The 21,051-nt window shown below is 39.9% G+C and overlaps 1 protein-coding gene across 1 annotated transcript in view; it reads right to left on the bottom strand.

The window, feature by feature from the left end:
- The window catches only part of kcnq1.2 (potassium voltage-gated channel, KQT-like subfamily, member 1.2), a gene marked incomplete at its 5' end in the record, with an annotated part of 150,228 nt that extends 132,813 nt beyond the window's left edge, over positions 1-17,415 (bottom strand). The window contains 4 exons of the mRNA XM_079223149.1: positions 50-128; positions 322-448; positions 5,816-5,906; positions 16,931-17,415. Coding sequence (XP_079079275.1) covers positions 50-128; positions 322-448; positions 5,816-5,906; positions 16,931-17,415 — 782 coding nt within the window. The remainder of the gene's footprint in view (positions 1-49; positions 129-321; positions 449-5,815; positions 5,907-16,930) is intronic.
- Between the last annotated feature and the right edge of the window lie 3,636 nt (positions 17,416-21,051).

The raw sequence follows: 21,051 nt of genomic DNA, 5'->3' as shown, positions 1-21,051 counted from the left end.
TACATGTATAAAGTACAAAATTAAATGCAGAACAAAACAGTCGCTCTACCTGATGGCAGATGTGGCAAACACTTGGCCATTGGAGCCTACACCAAGCACAATGAGTGAGGCAATCACCACTATCAAATCTGTGAGCAAGATAAAGACGGACAGAAAAGAAAGAAAAAGATCAAATCAGGGTTGCAATCATTTCAGCTTCAAGGACATATTGTATTAAAATAAAGCCTGACATATGCCTGCAATATCTAAGTTGTTGATCTACATGAACAATACATGACATCCGTTGTATTAAATGGTAGCAAAGGAAAATTCCAGGTGCACCTATGATTGATATGGGCTTCCTGATAAAGCAGAGGCGTCCTTTGATGCCTGAATATTTGCTGCGGCAGCCTGCCGACCACAGCCGGACCGCATACTCTGTGCCAAAGAACAGCACCAGCACAATCTCCTGTGGAGCACAATGCAAACACAGAGCAAGGGTTACATGAATCCATTGGTACAGCAACAATCATTGTAAAGCACATGCAGGACGAGTGGATGTGGAAGTAGATAAGGTCTCATATCTAAAAAGCATTGATAACACTGTGCCCTGCATTAAGACTAATCCAAAACGCAATAATCAAGCCATTATAATTAATCACCAAGATTTACAATATGATATGAATGGGTAATGACAGGTGTGTGAGAGAGAGACACTAAGGTGGTCTGGGACCACCCAACCACACAGGAGGAAAAATGGAGCTTGATAACAAGACTGATGAAAGCTCATATTGAGACCGGGTCATTGGCTAAGTGATTGAAGCCACAGGATGAAATGCTGTCACACTGCTGCCTCACAGATAAGAAGGATAAACAGTCAAATGCATTACGTTGGCGATGAGGTTATAATTGTAAATCATTCTGCAACACTGCAGAATAAGATACTTATGATTTTGAATTCTAATCATACGAAGAATCAGTTGAGGTTGGTGCTTTTAAATGGTGTTCCAATATGTACCATTGTGCATTATCTTTTTCTACTACGCGCATACATGTGAGCCTCCGTGATTTAATAATGCCCGTCTGACAGAGATCGTTTTCCCGGCCACCGTGCATGAATAATATTTAGTCACTATACTGTCTGTTAAAGCCTAGGGCCATGTGGGTGGTCATCCTGCTGATTGCTTGAACTGGCTGCTCCCTGACCACCCCTTGCATGAAACGTAATACCATGAGCCCTGCTGCAATAACACAGCACCACAGAGCCCCTAAACAATGACCTGTCAATCAAAGCAGACACTATTTGGGCTGGCAAAAGTGTCAGCACATAGAGAAAATGCAGTGATGTGTACATTTAGTAAGACTTTTGCGACAGTACTATGAAAAAATACTTTTTGTGATGCCAACTAAAAGGCCTCCATCAAGGTTATCATGGTGATGGCTCCAGATGGACAGATTTCTTTTGCTGCTCTCTGAATTTCTCAGTTTGCCCATTTTCATTAATTAATGTGTACAGCTTTGCGCTTGAGTGGTCTGACCTGGGATTCCTATGGCCCTTAATCGTCACAAAGGCAGAAATTATTCAGTAAATCTACATTACATAGCCTGATAATCAGACTGAATGACCATTTGGTTTCACTTTATTCGTTTATATTTGAATCGCTGAGCCAATCAGAGATGTATGCAGCCATTCGGAGATCTGAAACCCAGATGGCTATAACAACTTGACCAGCCAGCCATAGCCTTATTGTTTGTGTAGGAAAGTAACAGACTGTGTTTTTTAAGTCCCTGTTGCTGCTTCTGTAATATAACACTATGTAATCGGTTCTGACTGAAAGGTGTTATTTTTGCTAACGGATGAGATTTTATCTGCACACATATTTAAACAGTTATTTGCATTCTGGACTAAGTATAGTTTAATCTATTACTCACAAAGAAGGTGGGAACTTTTAAATTGTTGCATCCTATCTCCAAAGCTTCTGGTGTTGCCTTATAATTGGGGAGTCTGTATCATTGTAGATATATGTTTTCCATAAGATTGAACAAATCAATAAGCATTCACTAAAACACAGTAAGACCAAAACAGCAGCAAAAAATTGCTCAGTAATTATGACATATGGGTGACATTTGAAAGTCATAGGAACGCATGAATTTGGGGAATTTGATGGGATTAGTCATAATAATTCCATAAATTGGGTCACCCAGATGTTGGGGAATTTTTGTATGTGTATCAGAAACTGGCAACTCTGTGTTTATTGAAAACAACCGCCTGTTCGCGCAGCGATAATCTTGTCAAGGCAGAATAGGATGAAGCTCATTCAGAGAGCTGCTTGGGAATTACAATATCAGATGAAAATGTGATTAGATTGCTTCATCTGTGTGTCCCACTACAACAGGTGCACGAATACATACGTGCACGCAGAGTCACTTACTACATCTAGATTTACCTTTACAAAGCTTTTGGAATGCATGGATAGTACATAATGCAAAGTAATACCCTTGCTGTTGATGTTGGACTCCAGATAATAATGTCAATCACATTTAAATAGCATAAGCTTTCTCAGAGGTAAGTTATTTAACATCTTTCAGTTCAAGGTTTTCAATTCAAAATTCAGAACAGATCTATTGACTCCAAACAGCTCTCAACATGGTGATAGCAGAGCCAGCGGCTAGCAGCTAATGGTGCTAAAAGCGCTAACCCCGACTCCACTACATCTTATATAGTTGTGTGCTGTATTTGAAAAGTGTTCTTCTCCACAATATGCGTTTAAAAGGATTTATCCAGGATGTCAAACTGATTCAGCAGTGAAAAAAGGTCAAAAAGATGAAGCTAAAGCTACAGATCACAGTGTAAAAGTGAACCGCCACATCACCTGGCGACTGAAGAAAATAAAATGAAGGCACACTATTCCTGCAAAGCCGATTATGTCTTTATCCTTCGTTACAATCATCAAAAAGCAGCATGTGTAGACATTCCTTAAATAGCTTGCGTGGTAAACGTGCTAATGCTAGTTGATGATGTGCTGAAGCTCTCTGCTAATGTTAGCTCCACAGGTTTTTACTTAGAAACATAACATTTAACAAAAGTATAAAAAGTATATTCCAAACACTGTGAGCTCAAAATACTTTCTTTAGGGACCTAATGGTGATCTCTTGCTGGTGATACACTGTTTAGGCCCGACCTGAAGCACAATGTAGGGGAATTGCTTTGGCGGCTAGTACTGTAGACTAGCCTTTTTTGGGAGTGTGTTTAGCTGGCTGCATATATACAGGCACAGCGAAGGCTCAAGAAAAGTTGAGTAATATGTATTAAAATGTAAAAATAAAGACGATGTAGAAGAGATCTATGTGATATGCTTGTGTGTACTGTGTCAATGCTTCTGAGCCTCCGGTCCAGTGTGGCCAGCTTTACCTTGGCAGCTGCCTTGAAGGCCAAATATGCTAAAGGACTTCTGTCCCCTCTGCCATCCAAAACAAGCTGCCTGTGATTCACAGATGTCAGCTAACCCTGAACTTTCTAAGGAGATACGACCACCACTACACGCCACCATGACACCATTCACACGGCTCCACCCCTTCACACACACACACACACACACACACACACACACACACACACACACACACACACACACACACACACACACACACAAGATATGGTACTATCTTATCTCACAATTAATATTGAACCAAAAGCATGAATTACAAATAGACATGCAAACATGCACAGCCAGGTGTACAAATAAACAGGGTTTGACAAATAAAGGGGAAAGTTGAACTGTAATTTGGTGTGCTGAAGTGTTTAATTTCGCTCTACATCTTTATGAGGCTGATTATCGCTGGCCTCTTGAGTAATGAAACAACGGAAAGAAAAGGTGGAGGGAGAAGAGAGATAGAGGAAAAAGGAGGGAGAAAGAGCGTTAGAGATAATTATAGAGAGTTTTTGGCTCTTATTTGATGAAAAAATAAATGAATAACCATGATAGTAGGTTTTTAAAAGGGCACCGGTCACAGTGTCCACTCTGTCCGCCCCACAGGACGCAGGAGGTGGTAAATGTGTGAGTTTCTGTGTGAGTTTCTGTGTGTGTGTGTGTGTGTGTGTGTGTGTGTGTGTGTGTGTGTGTGTGTGTGTGTGTGTGTGTGTGTGTGTGTGTGTGTGTGTGTATGAACAGCTTTTGTGTAAACTGTGTGTGAGTATGCAGTAGCTACATGTATATTTATTTCCACAGTGTTCTGGCAAGAGACAAATGATGCAAGCTCTTTGAAGAGTTTCCAGCAACAGCCATAATGTTCTCTACCTGTTGTAAGCCCTGGATTTATTGCATCGCTTAGCAGCCTTAATGGCCTAATAAACCACAAAAAAAGTAAATTTACCAGCAAGTATCCGCATGTACAGTCTGGAGGAGCCAAATGAATTTGCAAGTCTTTAAGTTTTTAGTGTCACCACTATAGGTTGAAAACAGTGACTCCTGACCATTCCCATGCTTTTAATGTATAATATGTACACATGTTACCTACTGTAAGGGGCTATGCACGGATGCAATACACGCTGGCAGGCATTGTGTGATGTTATTTGCAATAACTGAAAGTGATTAGTCTTTTCAAGCTTTGTAATATCTTTGGGCTGAGGTGTAAGATGGCGGGTGAAATCCCTTTCAGCCACGATCTTCTGTCTCCATCGTGTGGACACAAGAGGGTACTGCAGTTCAGTTATTAATAGTATAACTGTCACTCTTTGGTTCAGTCTCTTTAAAAAAGAAAAGAAACTAAAACAAAAAAAAACTTCAAGGATGTCAAGGAAGCATCACTAAATCCCTTCTGTCAATATAGGAGTGATAGAACCTTCATCAACCAATATACATGTTATTATGTTTTTATTTTCATCCGCCATTGAATCTACTTAATAATATTAGCTTGAGTGTCTGTCAAGATAGGATGAGTATTAGTATACATTTTCTATCTAATCGTATCATTATCAATATTATAATCGTTATGGTTGGTATTATTGTCACCATTGTGTTTGGTCTGTACTGTTCTTGTCTTCCTCGTTGATCGGTGTGTGATTCGTCTTTTGTCTTGCAATTTTTAGTTTTTAAGTATATCAAAGAATAATTATAATAATCTTTTTAATAATCATTTCTTTCAGAAAATAGAAAAAAAGAAGAAGTTCCCACAGCCCGTGTGACATTATACAAATGCTTGTTTTGTCCCTTTAAATGGTCCCAAAAACATTTCCAGGAAAATTAAATAGAAAAGGGGAGCAAATTAAACTGGTGAATGTTTGGCTTTTTTGCTTCACAACAAATGCTACATTTTTTACAATTTCTACCAATGAACTGAATGACTAATCAATGTATTGTTTCATGACTGTCATCAGGCATGTGTTTCTAAAGGCCCTACACACCCATGCTCCACACTGATTATTAGTCTTTATTCAAACAAGGTTCATGCACAAAAAAAACATTTAAAAAGATGTAAATTATAATGATTTATGTATTTAAATAAGTTAATTTACATGCATCCCCATCACATAGTCTGTACATATACCATGTATTATCAGTGAGACAAGCACACATCAACATATAAATACAAAATAATTAAAGATTTTCTGCTGGGGTGTGTACAAACTGTACCGAATTGACATTTGTCTGACTCTCCTATGGATTTAGTTGCACCTGTTAGCCTGTGTGTGGGTGTGCAGGGCCTTAAATACAGTAACTGTTTAATCTGTTCTCATTATTTATGCAAAACTATAGTTATTAATAAGAGAAACCCCTTATAACTTTAAGGGGAATCAAGAGGATGATTCTATTCTCAGCAGGATGACAGTACTCACCATCCAGAAGAGGGTCCCAGTGGCGAACTCTGCATATTGCTCTATAGTGGACAGGACACTGAAGATTAGACACACCAGGACCATGATGAAGCTGCAAGAGAGAAAACAATTATTCAGGAGGTTATCAGCACATATTACTCACTGTTTCAGTGACAAAAGAAAACAAAAAAAGCCATGCCTGCCACCAACCAGTCATTTGCAGTTTATCTCAATGTCATCATAAAAACATAATGTTATACATTTGTCCTGATTAGCGTATGAATTCTTGAGTTATGGCCAAAAATCTGTTTTGTGAGGTCACAGTGACCTTTGACCACCAAATATATATACATATACACATATGTACATACAGTATACACATACGTATATATACAGTATATATACACACATACGTATATATACACACATAAACATTATACATAAACACACATACAGTACATCTACATATACATCTGTGTATATATACAAATACATACACTGTGTGTAAAAAACAAAATGTCTGTATTAAAAGCTGACGGGATGTTTCCACGTCTCCTAGCTGCAGGGAAACATTCCGACGAGACTGTTCATCTGTCGGTGTTTGGGCCAATACGTAGTCAACAAATATAGCACATCCAGCACCAGCACTACTACATGGAGGTAGAGGAAGCAGAGGTGTATAGAGAGGAAGACGGGACTACATTGAGAGTGAAAGCAGAGCGAAAAGGAGTGGGAGAGGAAGAAAGAGGTGCAACTATCATCAATTCATCTGAAGACTATTTTTCAAGTCTTTTTTTTATTAAATACCAGGGAAAAAGATTTAAAAAATCCCCCCTACCCCTCTATATATTTCAAGAGTCCAAGGTGACATATTCCATTAGAAAGATATTCAGTTTACTATCTTAAGTGCAGTTTAATAATCTACCAATTGTCTAATCAAATAACTAACATTTATTTCCAGCTCCAGAGGAAAAATAAAGAAAATAGCAGAGGGGAAAGGGAGGAAGGAAAAATAAAGTGAAATGGAAAAAATATATATTCTTCAGATTATGGGCTGGATAATGCTTAATAAATTACTTGATTGTTTTAATACACCATAAGGATAATGCTTAAAAAACATAATTAAACTGTGAGAAAATGTAATTCTGTCTTTAATTAGTTTACTTTATTTGCAGATGACTGCATGTCATTTGAACATTCAGTTTAATTTTAGGAGATTAAGTGTTAAGTTTCTTCTTTTTTTAAATTAAGCATTACTTGATCATTCAAAACAGTTATTTCAAGATGCTTTAAAACTTTAAGTTAAGTAATAACTTTTTCCAACTTAGTTAAAAACAGTATTCTCTTCTTAAATTACTGCACTGTTCATTTACTTGTTAATTCAAAATTTTTAAAGAGGCTCATGCGGGGCTTTGCTTGGTCTCTGCTGACCCCGCAGGATTAACAGCAGAGTCCGTTGTGTGCACCATCTCACTCATAATCCTTAGAACACATCTTTTAAGTGCTTTTACAGGAAATACTACAGAATGCGAGTGTGTGGATGCATTATCAGCATCATGATCAAGCTCACTTTAAAAACACACAGCAGTGGATGCATTATGATGTTCTGTACGACACGGATTACATGCCATACGCTGGAAGGGTTATGTAAGTGTCTGTTGTTTATCATTATTTATGTAATCTACAAAATAATTCAGAAATGCAATTACTCTCACGTCAGAGAAACACTTGCACATTCAGAAGCCACCATGCAATAGATGTGATTTACGTATCGAGTATGTCCAAAAAAAGACATCCATGTGAGCCACACCTGCATATTGGACCCCCCCCCCCCCCCCATGACCGAAGCTGATTTAAAGAAAGAGGTAAAGGGTGCTTTACTTAAAAGATCATGCTCAATTCTGGTCTCTCCGGTAGTAGAATGAGCATAAGACAAAGTGGGGGGATGGAGGGTAAGACTCCTAAAGGAGGATTCCCCTTACACACGGACTGACACAGTGGCCAGATGGAACAGTGAGGATTACTGCATACGACTGAACACACACATACGCACACACTAGATGCATTAGAGCCTAATATTCTGGGAGTATTCCTGGACCTATAAGAAAGCCAGTCATCAACAGGAGGGTGATGACATCATCCCCTTCATGTACTTTCATTTTGACCGAGGTGACCACGGTGAGACTCAACCCAGGGTGGCAATGAGGATGCTATTTTGGTTTGTGTCCTCTATTTGCTCCACAAAAACTGGACAGCATGTCCAACACTGAACTCAGTCACATGACGGGATGCTGGAGTGGGACCTGGGGAAGCCATGGCTGAACACGGCTTTGGTGCAGTGTCCTGGACATATGTGAGTGGAAGATTTGAGGTGTGCATGACAACTAAGAACTAGACTTAGAGTCAATCCATCCCTGTGTGGGCCGTACACTTCCACTAAAAGCAAATGATTCAACACCAAGGACACCATGTAAAGTCAAATAGGAGGAGGAGAGGCCGTGCAAATGAGGAATGAGCCAGTTGGATTAAAGCAGTCATTAACACAAGGCTGTAAAAACCAGTCATATTACTTAGTTTAAGATATAAAGGATAATATTGCACTGGAGCGTGCAGATATTGATGAATATCACTGGTATAGCGGCAGAAAGCATCAAAAGACCAGCTCTCCGCGTCCATCACTTTGCTGATCCTCGTCACTTGCTGCTGCAACTGCCTCGTCCATATGACCTCATCCTATTTGCTAAAACTTCATCAGCATTGTTTACTTGACAAAAATGTAATGTTTACATCTGCTTACAGACCCTTTTTTATTATTATTCTGTGGATTTGAGGAGCTTTTTCCAACAAAAAAATGCCTTTTCCAACAAATCCTAACTTAGCAGATACAAGATGTGTAGACCACACATGCAGGTCAACTCACAAAAGAATAATCTTATTTGAACACCTTTACCACTGTCACATGTATTTTGCTAAAAAATGCCCAATGTACATTAGCGACTGGCTGATGGAAAAAAAAAAATTGTGTTCACCGTTGTTGCCAGGCAGTGTATTATCAGCCAGAGAGGGCAGGTAAAAAAAAAGAGGGCAGGTAAAGTCAACTCAAAACCCATTTCTTATGAGATCATCTTATTAGGATGAGCATAAATATGATGTCATAGTCATGTAGGCCATTGAGGAGGTCATGTAATCTGCGTGTTTTCCCTCAGCGCATAAGACTAAAAATATTTGTCCTCTTTTGAAAGGACAACAGTGTAATGCAATACGCATGAGACTCCACATATATGTCATAGAAGATGACTAAAGGCAAGCTGTACTAGATTAGATTATAAACAGTAGGAATCATACATCATATTTGTTTTGTTTTTGAAAGGTAGTGAGCAGCATTTTACCTGCTGTGTTTAGTGATAACAGACCAGTCTGCAACGTTAATAAAGCTAGGAAGTTAGGGCATAAACTAAATATTGCGTAACTGAAGTTGTCATTTCTTCAAGTTTACCAACAGTGTCCCCTTAGACATAAAATGTGTCAAGGCTGTCTTCAGGCTGCGTACAGCAGTGAGACAGAGCATTCCCCTAATGTCATATCCTGAAGCTTTCTGCATTGACACCATGGGGAGGTGTTTGCTGCGGACAGGACTGGGTCACTCTCAACCATTAGCCAACCTTATTTAGTCAGGCCAAAACCCCTGGGATCTGATTAAAACAAAACAGCTGGGGCTTTAGCGAGTATTATTGACTGCAGATTGACCGTCCAGCTTGACTAAAATAAGTAAGGCGTAGAGCAATACCAAACCCTGTACTCAATCAGCTGGGAAACTAAGGCAATATAAACTTAGGGAACATTAAATAAAAAACAGACAGCAGGGACAATGTGATCTCAAAAGTGTGGGTGACAAGAATGTGAAAGGTTCACACTCACAGATATATGCATTTAGCATTAATATATATATATACAGTATGTAAACACACACACACACACACAGCTGGCCAATCAACAGTAGCACTGCAATGCTAATTGTACACATTTAGCTTCTGGGCCAAAGAGGCTGGTTGTGTTTAACTCCAAGTTATCAATACAGATGATTCTACAGGGCCAAAGGTTGGGTGAGCCTTCCCTCCATGCACAAATCCAATCCAAATGTTACATGATGTCTTAACCTTAATCTCATTCAACCCAGCAATGGATAACCCAATTGAACCGTCTGGTAGGTATCACCTTTCTCTCTATTTTGCTTGAGAGCCATGGCCCGCCCAGGTGGCCCGCCATCACGGTTTGTCTCCACTACAAATTGCTAAAGACCAAAACTGCTGGTATCAATCACTTTCTAGGATGTAGTAGTGTATTATCCATACATTTACCTTCAAGTTGCTAAATACAAGATTGGGAGAATTTCTATTGCCTCTAAACCGCTAAACATAACGACGACTAAGCCGGCGGCTGTCAGCTATCGGTGCTAACGGCGCTAACAGTACAAACTACAGTGGGGCACGCTGGGCCGGCCCGGCTACGTCATCAAAGCAAGGAAAAGCTCAAATAGCAACACACACAGAGAGAGAGAGTGACTTCATTCTCTGCTCAGGTAGACATAATGCCACTGTGTCTTTACATAGCAAACAGATTAATGCTCTGAATCCGGTTGTACATTTAATCCACCCTAACAGATACATGAATAAAGGCGAGTCGATGGGGTTGTTGAGAGGGCACCTTCCAATCACAAAGGTGACACAAAGGTGACACAATGTCACATTCAGCACAAGCAAAGATTACATTTGGCGAGCAAAGCTTGTTTTCACAGTCCAACATAAGTTTCAATTGCAAATCCCAGCATCCACTTGCAAACTCTCCACCTCATCTGAAGGCATTATAACTCCAGCTTTAAGATCCTACCTCTACTTACCTTCGCACAACTCTATTACGTACAAAATAAATAATTGAGACTCATTCCTGAGTTTTGTACATCTATAATCTAAAGTAGAGTGGGCCGTCAACAGTCTCATTTATTGAATCTGTTATACTCAACTGTCCATTTATGTGTCAAGGTCAAATAAAAAGAAATACATTGTAAAATGTTGACAATAAGGTGGTCTGTTTAAGCCAATAGTGCTATGCCTTTGCCGCTGCAATACTGCTCAGTTAGCAGATGATATCACTGCTATGCTGCTCCTATGAAAAACATCTGCCCCACCTCTGGCCCAGCAACCAGCTGTAGGCACCGAGTCAAATACAAGTATAAACTTTGCACAAACTGTCTGCATACTTGTGCTCCTGTAATAAATCTGCCCAATGAGAGTTGGCGGACTTAATTCCCATCATATGTATGCATTTGTTTTGGAGCTAAACACCTCTGTATTCTGGGGCTGCTTCTTAAAATAAAAAGTGCGTGTGACTTAAACGAGCACAAATGTCAAGCCAAGAGCACGCACATCGCCCTGTTCATCATCACTGCTAGCAGGCAAGGTCAGAGACAGAGCTGCCCTCCACAACCCTCTTTACTGGCCCCCTCCCCATCCCATCCATGGAAGAGCTTAGGATGGATTACACCACATCCACCACCAGTCACAAACATGGATATTCCATCCTGGCTTAGCTATCATCTTGTCCACCAAATACTTGTGGGGGAAAAAAGAGGTAATTCTCCTTACAGGTTGCAGGTCAAAATTAATGAAAAGAGAAAGAGTTAAAAGGGGTAGCACACGATAGAAGCAGTATCATTCATAACTAGTACCTTTGCCAAATGAATGTCAGATACAGCATCAACTTCAATACAATTGTACAGTTACACACCTTTGCAAGTATTCAAGATACTGTCACAATCAGCCAAACAGTGCAATGAGTTTAAATATCTGAACCAACGGCAAACGGCACTAAGGAAGGCCAAGACATTGAGAGGTGATGCCATTACTTACTGACTGGAGGGTCGGTTTCATAATTTATATTTTTTGGGAGATTGATAATATTAAAGCTGACACAAACACCTTTATTGACAAGACATTGGAATTAGCAAAATATTCCCTTCACTCAAGGTTGGAATTCAAGCCTAAATTGTATATTATGTATTCTATTAAATTATATATATATATATATATTATATATTTTGTATTTGTTTTCTTAATTCAGGAGCAGCAGTCCCCTCTATAGGCTGCTTACAAGTTAAAGTATAACAGAAAGTAAGATCTGCAAGTGCATTGGTAATTGAAACATTTCTTGCATATTGAAAGTAACGACTCAAGAAACTAATTCTTTCAGCCAAAATTGCCAAAAGACAATGGACAAAAGCATTATAAAATATTTCCCAGCATACTTAATTTGCTGCTGAGAAATGGATGTGACCTATACAGTTCTCTTCATTCAGTCGGTAATCTCTTGTAAGCAGATATCCAACACGAGGTTTGCCTTTCTGCCCTTTCCACATGGATGGAGGGGATTCACTATAGCCATTTCAATAATCTGTCCGGATATAAAAGCACACAACTGAACCAAGTATTCCAGACAACATCTGGCCAGCTGCATTTTCACGAGGATAAACAGGTGCAATTCTTCTTCCACCGCAAACTGGCTGTGGTGTAGTGACGTTACAGTAGAAACTTCCTGTATGAGATAATCACATTTTGATCACAGCCACTGCAAATATAAAGATGGAGTTGTTTTAATAGTCAGTGAGAATATCTCTCTTTATTTTGTCTCAAGAGAATGTAGGTGTTTACTTCTGCATTGAAGCACACTGTGAGAAACCAAGATGTATGGCGGTAATCTGCTTCCAGTGTGAGTGAGAAGGGCGTTTAGGAATGACGTGGACATTCATGTCCATTCCCTTTGGTTATGTAAAAGACTCCAGAGTGAGTGGGATCAGAGCCCCTGGTTGTCTATGTGCTGGTGAGTCCGCATGCCATTGCATAAGACTCTTTTCGGGCACTCTTATCATACATATGCTGTCCTGAGTCACAGGGATTTCTACCCACTCTGACTAACTCTGTCGTCAGCAGCGTGACATGTGCGTGTACATTTGTGTGTCTGTCGATTGGACAAGCGTGACATTTCATCTATAATACATTCATTTGTTAAAATTAGTATAAATAATTGATTGTTTTCCAACATCAAGAGGAGACCGAATGTTGCCTGGTGACCCCTAAATAAAGTCTGTAACTGTATATACTGAGGTTCATTAATTAAATCATTTATATTTCAATTAGTGTTATGCTATGAACTCTTCATTAAGTAATAATGATGGTGCATGTGAAGCGCCTAGCTAGAAACAAAGTTAACAAAATAGGAAAAGTAACCACAATACGCCAAAGTTAATGTCAATTCACATGAAAACCTTCTGTTTGGTTTTTAAGGATAAGTATTGCAAATTGAATAAAAGCCTCTTTTCAAAAACTAATGGGATCAATACAAGCTTTCTGAGAAAAAACAAATCTGTCAAATCCATGAGGACTCAGTGAAAGGGTGTTTGTTGCACAAGTGTATATTGTGCAAGCATTAATTTGTGACAAATGTCTCCACATTGATCCGTGTTATCCCATTACGCTCCACACTGATTAGACAGATGTTTTGAAACCGCCAGATGGAGAGTTGACGAGTGCATTTTCAGATTTATAAGCACGATAAAGACAGCTGTGAATTGAGCAGCCACCTGTGCGTGCATGACCCGTCAGTGTGTGTCATCCTCATGTAGAGCAGGCCTATTAGGCCTATCGTGAGTGCTGTATATGGCCTTTTATGCGTCTCTTCTCCCCTGTAAGTCTCTAAAGGAGAATAGCTGGCCACCGGCAATAGCCGTCGACAAGTAAGAGTTACTTAAACGAGTGTCAGCGGGGATCAGTTAGAAGGGTTTAATATTAAATGAAGCACAGGCTCGGGTTCTCTCTCCTCTGTGAGGGGAGAACATTAGAGCCCCAATTACTGCTGGGAAGAGTTATCAGCAAGGCAGGGCACACAATACACAAAAACAAACACAGGACAACAGAGGATTTCTCCACTGTTTCCACTCATCTCTGACTGACAAAGGTAATAGCTTAATGGGACCAACTAACTCTACTTCTTTTCAAGCACAATTTCACACGGACAAAGCTGAAAAGTGGGAGGTGTAGCTGGCATTTCTAACGACTGCACATTAGGCCTTAAATACGTTTAAACGATTAGGTAATTTGAGGGCAGCTGAGCTAAAGCGCTGTAGAGGGAGATGAATACGTTTGGATAATGGATGCTTCGGGAGGAAGGAGACCTAGAGGAGGTGCAGGCATTGAGATCGTTGCACAGAAAGCTAAACACTCCCGGTTAGTCTGGGCCAGAGCTGCAGAACTGCTGAGTCATGATCCAAAAGTGAGACGCCTTTGAAGGTTTAAAGTTCATCAATAATTGAAATATATATATAAAAATTACCTTATATAACTTAAACATTTACCTTTCCTGTTGGTAACAATATGTTCCTTATGAACCTACACTACAGGGTTAACCAGAATTACCTGAATAGGTAACTACTGTGGAAAAGAAAACCACATGGAAACGTATTACTCGGGTGTAATTGGCGGCTGTGATGTTATTTATGTGACAGAATGGTCTTTAAACAGTATGTTGTATTATTCTTAGAGTTTTTCTACAAAAGGATTTTACTTTCCATGACAGTGTGACCTTGATGAACGTCATTTAACCGAATGTGATGAAGTGCTTTGGCCCTCAGGACACCATTTCTTTGAACTGCTCTGTGCTCTGGTTAACCGGTCCTGGGCTCAAGTCTACTTAGGCACAACATAGTATATGGTGGGTGCCTTTCAGCCAATTAATGACCCAGTTGAAGATGCATGTGTAATTAAAGCAGCCGCAGCAACTAATCCTGCGAACACTCTTTCAAAGTGAGTTGGTCTCAGGCAGGTCAGGATGCTGTATCAGGATGTGTTTACTCTACCTAACCTACACACAATCACGAGAAACATTCAATAGAAAAATACAGTCATCTGCGGCTGTAAGGGAGCAAAATAATGCCTTCAAACACAGAATTTAGCATCTATATTGTCATTACCCACAAATGGGGGGTCCAAATGAACCCCACCATTTCCTGAAAAACATTTGGGGGATTTATTTGAGTGAGCTGAAGATTCAGCTGAATATGAAAGAGTTCAGTAGATGACTTTCAATTGAACTTCTATTATTATAATTCATATTTTCTTCTAATCTGGTCTAAATCCATGGGCTCAGGGCTTACTATGACATCTGGGGCAAAATTGTGGGCTACTTCAGAGAGATAACAGAAGATTCTTTAGTCACATGTTAGGAGGGCATTCTTGGCCTTGAAATAATTTTATTTTCACTTTTGGAAAAAGGTAAGCTAACAAAAAAGCATCTCACCATCATTATATTATTCATCGCATATCTCACTCAATTATTTCGATAAAATGAATATTATAATGTGCTAAACATATTTGAATGATATAATATATTACTTAGATATTAAGCACTTGCTGGCCAGGAAAATAATATTCATTTTTAAGTTTGATCATGTTTTCTTATTTTTTATTTCCACTAGTTATTTAACTAATTTACACATCTTCTATTTATTTTCCAGGACATTTGAAAGGGGTCAAATTAAATATGGGGTCAAATTTAAATGGTTTCTACCGGTGATACAATACTGTTTATTCTATCAAATCTAATGTGTGTGACATCAAAACATGCTCCACAATCCAAAGGGTGGTTTGTGGCGGGTCCGGTTAGCACAGGGGTCAGCAACCTTTCCTATCCAAAGAGCCATTTTGCCCTTTTTTCTACCCAAAAAAAATTGTCTGGAGAAGCAAAAGCTATTTGATATCACAGCTTATGAAGTTTCATAAATAGTCATATTATACATATATACAAAAATTATAGTTTGTTGTATTTATGAAATTATAGAACAAAAATAAAGACAATTATTTACATTTGTATTGCTATTTTACCAGTTATAACTATAAAACTCTTATGCAGAGGAGGAGAAAAAAACAGTCATGTGTTAGTCTACATTGAGGTCAATTAAAAAACACAACTATGGGGACCCTGCTTCCTATCTATATTTGTGGCTCATGTGGTAGAGTGTTCATCCTGCAGGTTCAAACCCCGTCCACCTCAAGTGAGGTTTACATTTTAAAACGCATATATTTTGCAATGTTTACACGGAGTGTCCTCACTACGCCGGACTTTTAGAGCACCGCAAACGGAGGAGGACGGATCCGTCTTTACTAGCGGAAGCCTCACTGTCTCACGAGCTGCCACAGAACCAGCAGCAGTACTGGAGATTGGAGACATGATTCACTTCCTGAAAGTATATCTACTTTGCTCAGTTTGCTGCAGCAGTTGAGAAATCGCTCTTTTGGAGCTTGATACTTTTCAGCAGATGCTGTCTGCTTGTTCTGGAAGAGTCTTATAACATTACATGTTTTGCTGTTTGCTAATTTCTCGCCACATATCAAGCATACAGGTCAGCCAGCGTCGTTGGTAGTGAAAGCAAATGAATACGTCCATGCAGAATTAAACTCCGCAACAGACTGGCTAAAGAGCCGCAGGCGGCTCCGCAGCCGCTGGGTTGCCGACCCCTGGGTTAGCAGCATCAAGAAGGAAGTTGCATGAGTTATGGTTGTGGTTGCTGATTTGTTGCAAAATAGGCCGAGCTCACCCGTGCCCAAAGGTGCGGTTGAACGGATCGCACTGACCTGCTTCTGTTGGGCCATCTTAAAACAATCACAGACAGCCAGCAGGCCTCTCCTTTTGTTACTGGGAACCAGAACCTAATGCTGGAAGGAGCAGCACCAGATGTAATTAACGAGAGAGGGGCTGGAGCTAATGGAGAGACAACACACAGACCTGTGTCCAAAGTCAGACACTCAATGATACCGTTTTGCTGTCACAGTTTTAACACGTCCAGGAATAAAGGCTGGTGATTGTTTGGGCTCTCATGATGGAGACTTTTGTTTTGTTTCGTGGCATTGGTTGTTTTCCGCGAGTGCTCCGAATAATGTTTATTTACCCACGATTCAGCATTTTGAGCCCGACACATGCTTGTCAACCTCTACGGCTCTCTGTAACTACGCCTACTCATTCGGCACTGCTGCCAATCTGACCTGCAATCTGTGCTGTAATCAGAACACACAGAACCAGACAGTTACTCACACGAGGAAGTGGTAGAGGAAGCATCTCACTCCAGCAGGTCTCTCCAGGAAGTTGTACACATCCCCCTGCATGCTAGTCTTGATGAAAGGTTTCTGGAAATCCTTTTGGTGATGATGCATCCAGCTCGAACGAGGCAGAGGTAGAGGGCCAGAGGTGATGGAGGGCTGAAACGCCGGGACCTCTGTGTCCGCAGGCGGACAGTAAGGAATACCTGATCCATTATTCACCTCTGTGGGGTCCAGTTCCAGTGAAACAGGAGAGTAGCAGATTCTGTCAGGTGCAGGAGCCCGGAGGGTGCAACTAGTAGTTGTAGAGCCGGTGGAGGCCGCAGGGTCAGCGTCCATCTTCCGGTCCTCGCCGAGGTCGAGGCTCGTGCCGGCATACCCGTTGGGTCTGCAACTTATGAAGGAGCTCCCCATCCTGCTGCCATAGTCGCGTTGCACGTGGCACGTCATGTGAAAGGACTGCGCACGTCTTTCCACCATGGTCCGGTTCAGAGACGGGCCACGGAGGTCCTGGAGGTCACCGAGAGTCAGGTCGAAAAGGGACGAGTCCAGTAGGATGAGACGCCTAGCGAGGCATGGCTAGCTGCCCGCTGCAGACAGGAGCTCTCTCTGCTGCACTGCATGCGTGTCCATACCTGCAGTGAAAGAGGGGACATGTGTCATGGAGATAGTATGGCTGAAAGTAAGCCTCGCCCTCCATGGTTCATTCGGTCATGAAAAATGCAAGACATGAACCCTGAAGTTTGATTGACGCTCAGTTTACTGAACTGACATTACTACAGTTATATATTTTACCAGGGTCAAAGATTGGTAACACAGCACACTGTATTTCCAAAATAATTCAGAGTTTAACGTTTTAAAGCTACAATACAAACATCTTCTCCTGTAACATATGACATTCCATATGGCGTCATATGAGCCGCATAAGAGATGACCTGTTGTGATTAGAGCTTTTCATTGTATAACGGTCCAGTGGCACAGATGCCATCTGCGAGTAAGAAATCATAGCCACATTTCTACGAACATTTGAAAATTGTGATACTATTACGGTTTTGCTTTTAACCTGTGAGATATAAATCATACACATTAACGTGACAGAGACAGGTCAGCGCACAAGTCCATTTCCTCTGTGAGGATTTACTACTGTAAAAGCTGTCGCGTTGTCCCTGACGGATGTCAAGACCGGAAGCGTTTCCCATCTGGTAAGGTAAAACAAATGTACAACAAGCACTCTGCTAACATTTAGAAAACAAAAAAATAATCCAGCTTGACTAGACTACAACAAAATGTAACAGTTATACACGGAACATGTCACATTGCAGGGGCTTAAACAACGTACAATTACAATTACAGCCACGTGAATGTTTGTTTTGCAGCTCTTCTCTCGTATTTTTCACAGTTTTCCTGGCAACCGTCACAGTCAGCTCAAGACACACATTATTCAAGAATGCCAATTCAAGTGGATAGTGACACTAAACACTGCATGCTACTATGATGTGCCTTTGGACATGTATGCAAGTTCATTATTAGCCAACACACTACTTAAATCTACATCAACATCAACAGGAGATGTACAGAAGATACAGAAAAGCATGTGTGCAAAGGGAGCTGCATATCAGGAACACATCCTAAGTATTGTGTGTAATATATATATATATATATATATATATATATATATATGTATATATATATATATATATATATACATATATATATATATATATATATATATATATATTTATATATATTCCTTATCTATGCGAATGTAACTAAGTCCAGACAGTGTGTCAACTTGACAAAAACACTTTCCATCAAGTCAAAGCAATTTGGCTCCTTTCTGGCATACGTAACACTAATTAGGGTATCAAAGCAAAGTAGGTGGTTCGGTGTCTTCTCTGGAAAGACACCGACACCAGGTCGTGTGATAGATGGCCGGATGCTGCCTAAAAGGTTTCGGAAAAAGAAAAAAGAAAAAAAAGCATCATGAGACAAGTGAGGAGGGCCAATTGGAGGCAGCCACCACCGACCATGTCTGTCCTCGGCCATGGATGAGCTGATGACAGGAGCCACATGTGCTGCTGTCTCCCTGTAGATAGAGTTTCTGACTTTAAAGCTGCACAGTCGTGAGACACACAATGGACCGTCAGACACGCACAGGCGGCTGTGGGACTCTACAGTTACAAGAGTATTGTTTGACTTTCCGTTAAACTGAACCGACCCCGTCATGATGACAGCTAAAGCAAAATGAAATGACAGCATGTGAAATAAGGAACATTTAGCTTTTTTTTTCCCCTTTCACCTGTTTTAACTACCCTCCTGAAAGCAGTCAGATAAAGAGCAGGCTGTGGTCTGTTAAATGATGCTGCATAATCAAGAACATGTTATGTCAATATTTGCAGCAATAATGTTACACGCTGGTGTTTGTATCTGAGCCCTTTTAAGAATTAGGATGAACAAGTTAAACAGTATGTCAGACTAGCACGTCACATCTTACCTTTGACTCCAGAAAACACACCTCAAGTTGTAATCGGTGGTAAATAATGAGAAAATAGCCCAGAAGCCAGGCAACAAGTTCGCATTTATTGTTGTTTTTTTTAAACAAATAAAATACAGTCGTAACACCCCCCAAAATTTAACAAGTTAGAAATCGTCTTCGGCGCTAAAAAATAAAACCATAACATCGAAAATACACTGAAAGAACAAGTCTTTTATCGGCTGCTGCCTGCAGGACTCGTCTCTTTGAAGTGCATCGCAGCCTGTGCCTGCACAAACGCTGCGTTCAAGGGTTAGAAGAAAGTTGGTAATCGTAACATCAGCGACCAACAAAGTGGTACCCTGTCAATCTTCTATTACTACCAAGTAGACAACGTGCAAATCTGTAGAACATATGTGAAGATATGTGTGCTCTTATTGTTTTTATTTATTTATTTTGTATCTGTTTTATATTATATTATACTTGTTTTATTACATAATTTTTAGGACGTTGTAATGTTGTGTAAAGTGACTTTGAGTACCAAGAAAAGCGCTATATAAATTAAATGCATTATTATCATTAAGAAAAATAATAATAATAATATTGTACACTGTATAATTTATTTAACTATGAGAGTATTATTTGTGCAGCCACAGCTGCCAAAGTATGAATCCAGAGTGTGAATTTGTGTCAGATTGTGTTATATTATTATTATTAATAGTAGTAGTGTAGCAGCTAATATTGAATTCTAAATAATAATAAAAAAATATTTGATAACATTATTATTGAAAAATGCCCATGATGAATCCCCAGTGCCCAAAATGATGCCTTCAAATCGCTTGTGCTGTCCATCCATAAGTAAAAACCCTCGTAGTGTATGATCCTGAATAAAGTTTGCATGCAGTCATTGATACAGTAAACTATAACAGAGGACTCAACACAACTATTTGTGTAACCATTTGCATGTTAGCATTGTTGTGAAGATGAAAGTGAGTTCATACCTGACTAGCCATACCTAACTAATAATAATAAAAATAATAACTAGTAAGTTAGTAACATTTTACCAGAATAGCAAAAAACATGCTACAGTCGTCTTAAAAGTAGGACTAAGTAAAATAAACAACACAAATGAAGTATATCCTCATATAAAGTAAGCTTGTTTTGTACAGGGTGGACTACTCCAAAACCAAAAAGTAGAAGCTTTTTTGCTAACTTACCCCACGTGCAGGCTCCATTTATGCTAGATCCAGTTAATGCCTTGCATTTCTAACTATAAATATGTAATACACACGTTGTCCATCTCTGACACTTCCTCAAACGTGAGTTAACCCTTGAGTGCTTATTCACTCCAGTTTAAATTACACATTTTAAGTATATCCAACCTGGTTTGAACCGAAAACAATAACTTATGTCATGCCTCACTCCCACGTTTGCGTGGCCGTGTTTTGACATTACGAATAATTGTTACATAGTCTGCGTTTTGTGGCACTTGCAAACCGCGGAGTTGTGATTTTACAGCAGCATTTGAACGCACCACATGTGTCAGAAAGCAGCAGCAGCTGCGGAGTGACAGCCGCCGGTCACACGTGCATGGTCGCGCGCTTAGAGATAATCCACTTGCGTAAATAAGAATGGAGAAGGAC

This window comes from Taurulus bubalis (assembly GCF_910589615.1).
Source record: "Taurulus bubalis genome assembly, chromosome: 9".
Lineage (NCBI taxonomy): Eukaryota > Metazoa > Chordata > Actinopteri > Perciformes > Cottidae > Taurulus > Taurulus bubalis.
This window is presented reverse-complemented; position numbering and strand designations above follow the sequence as displayed.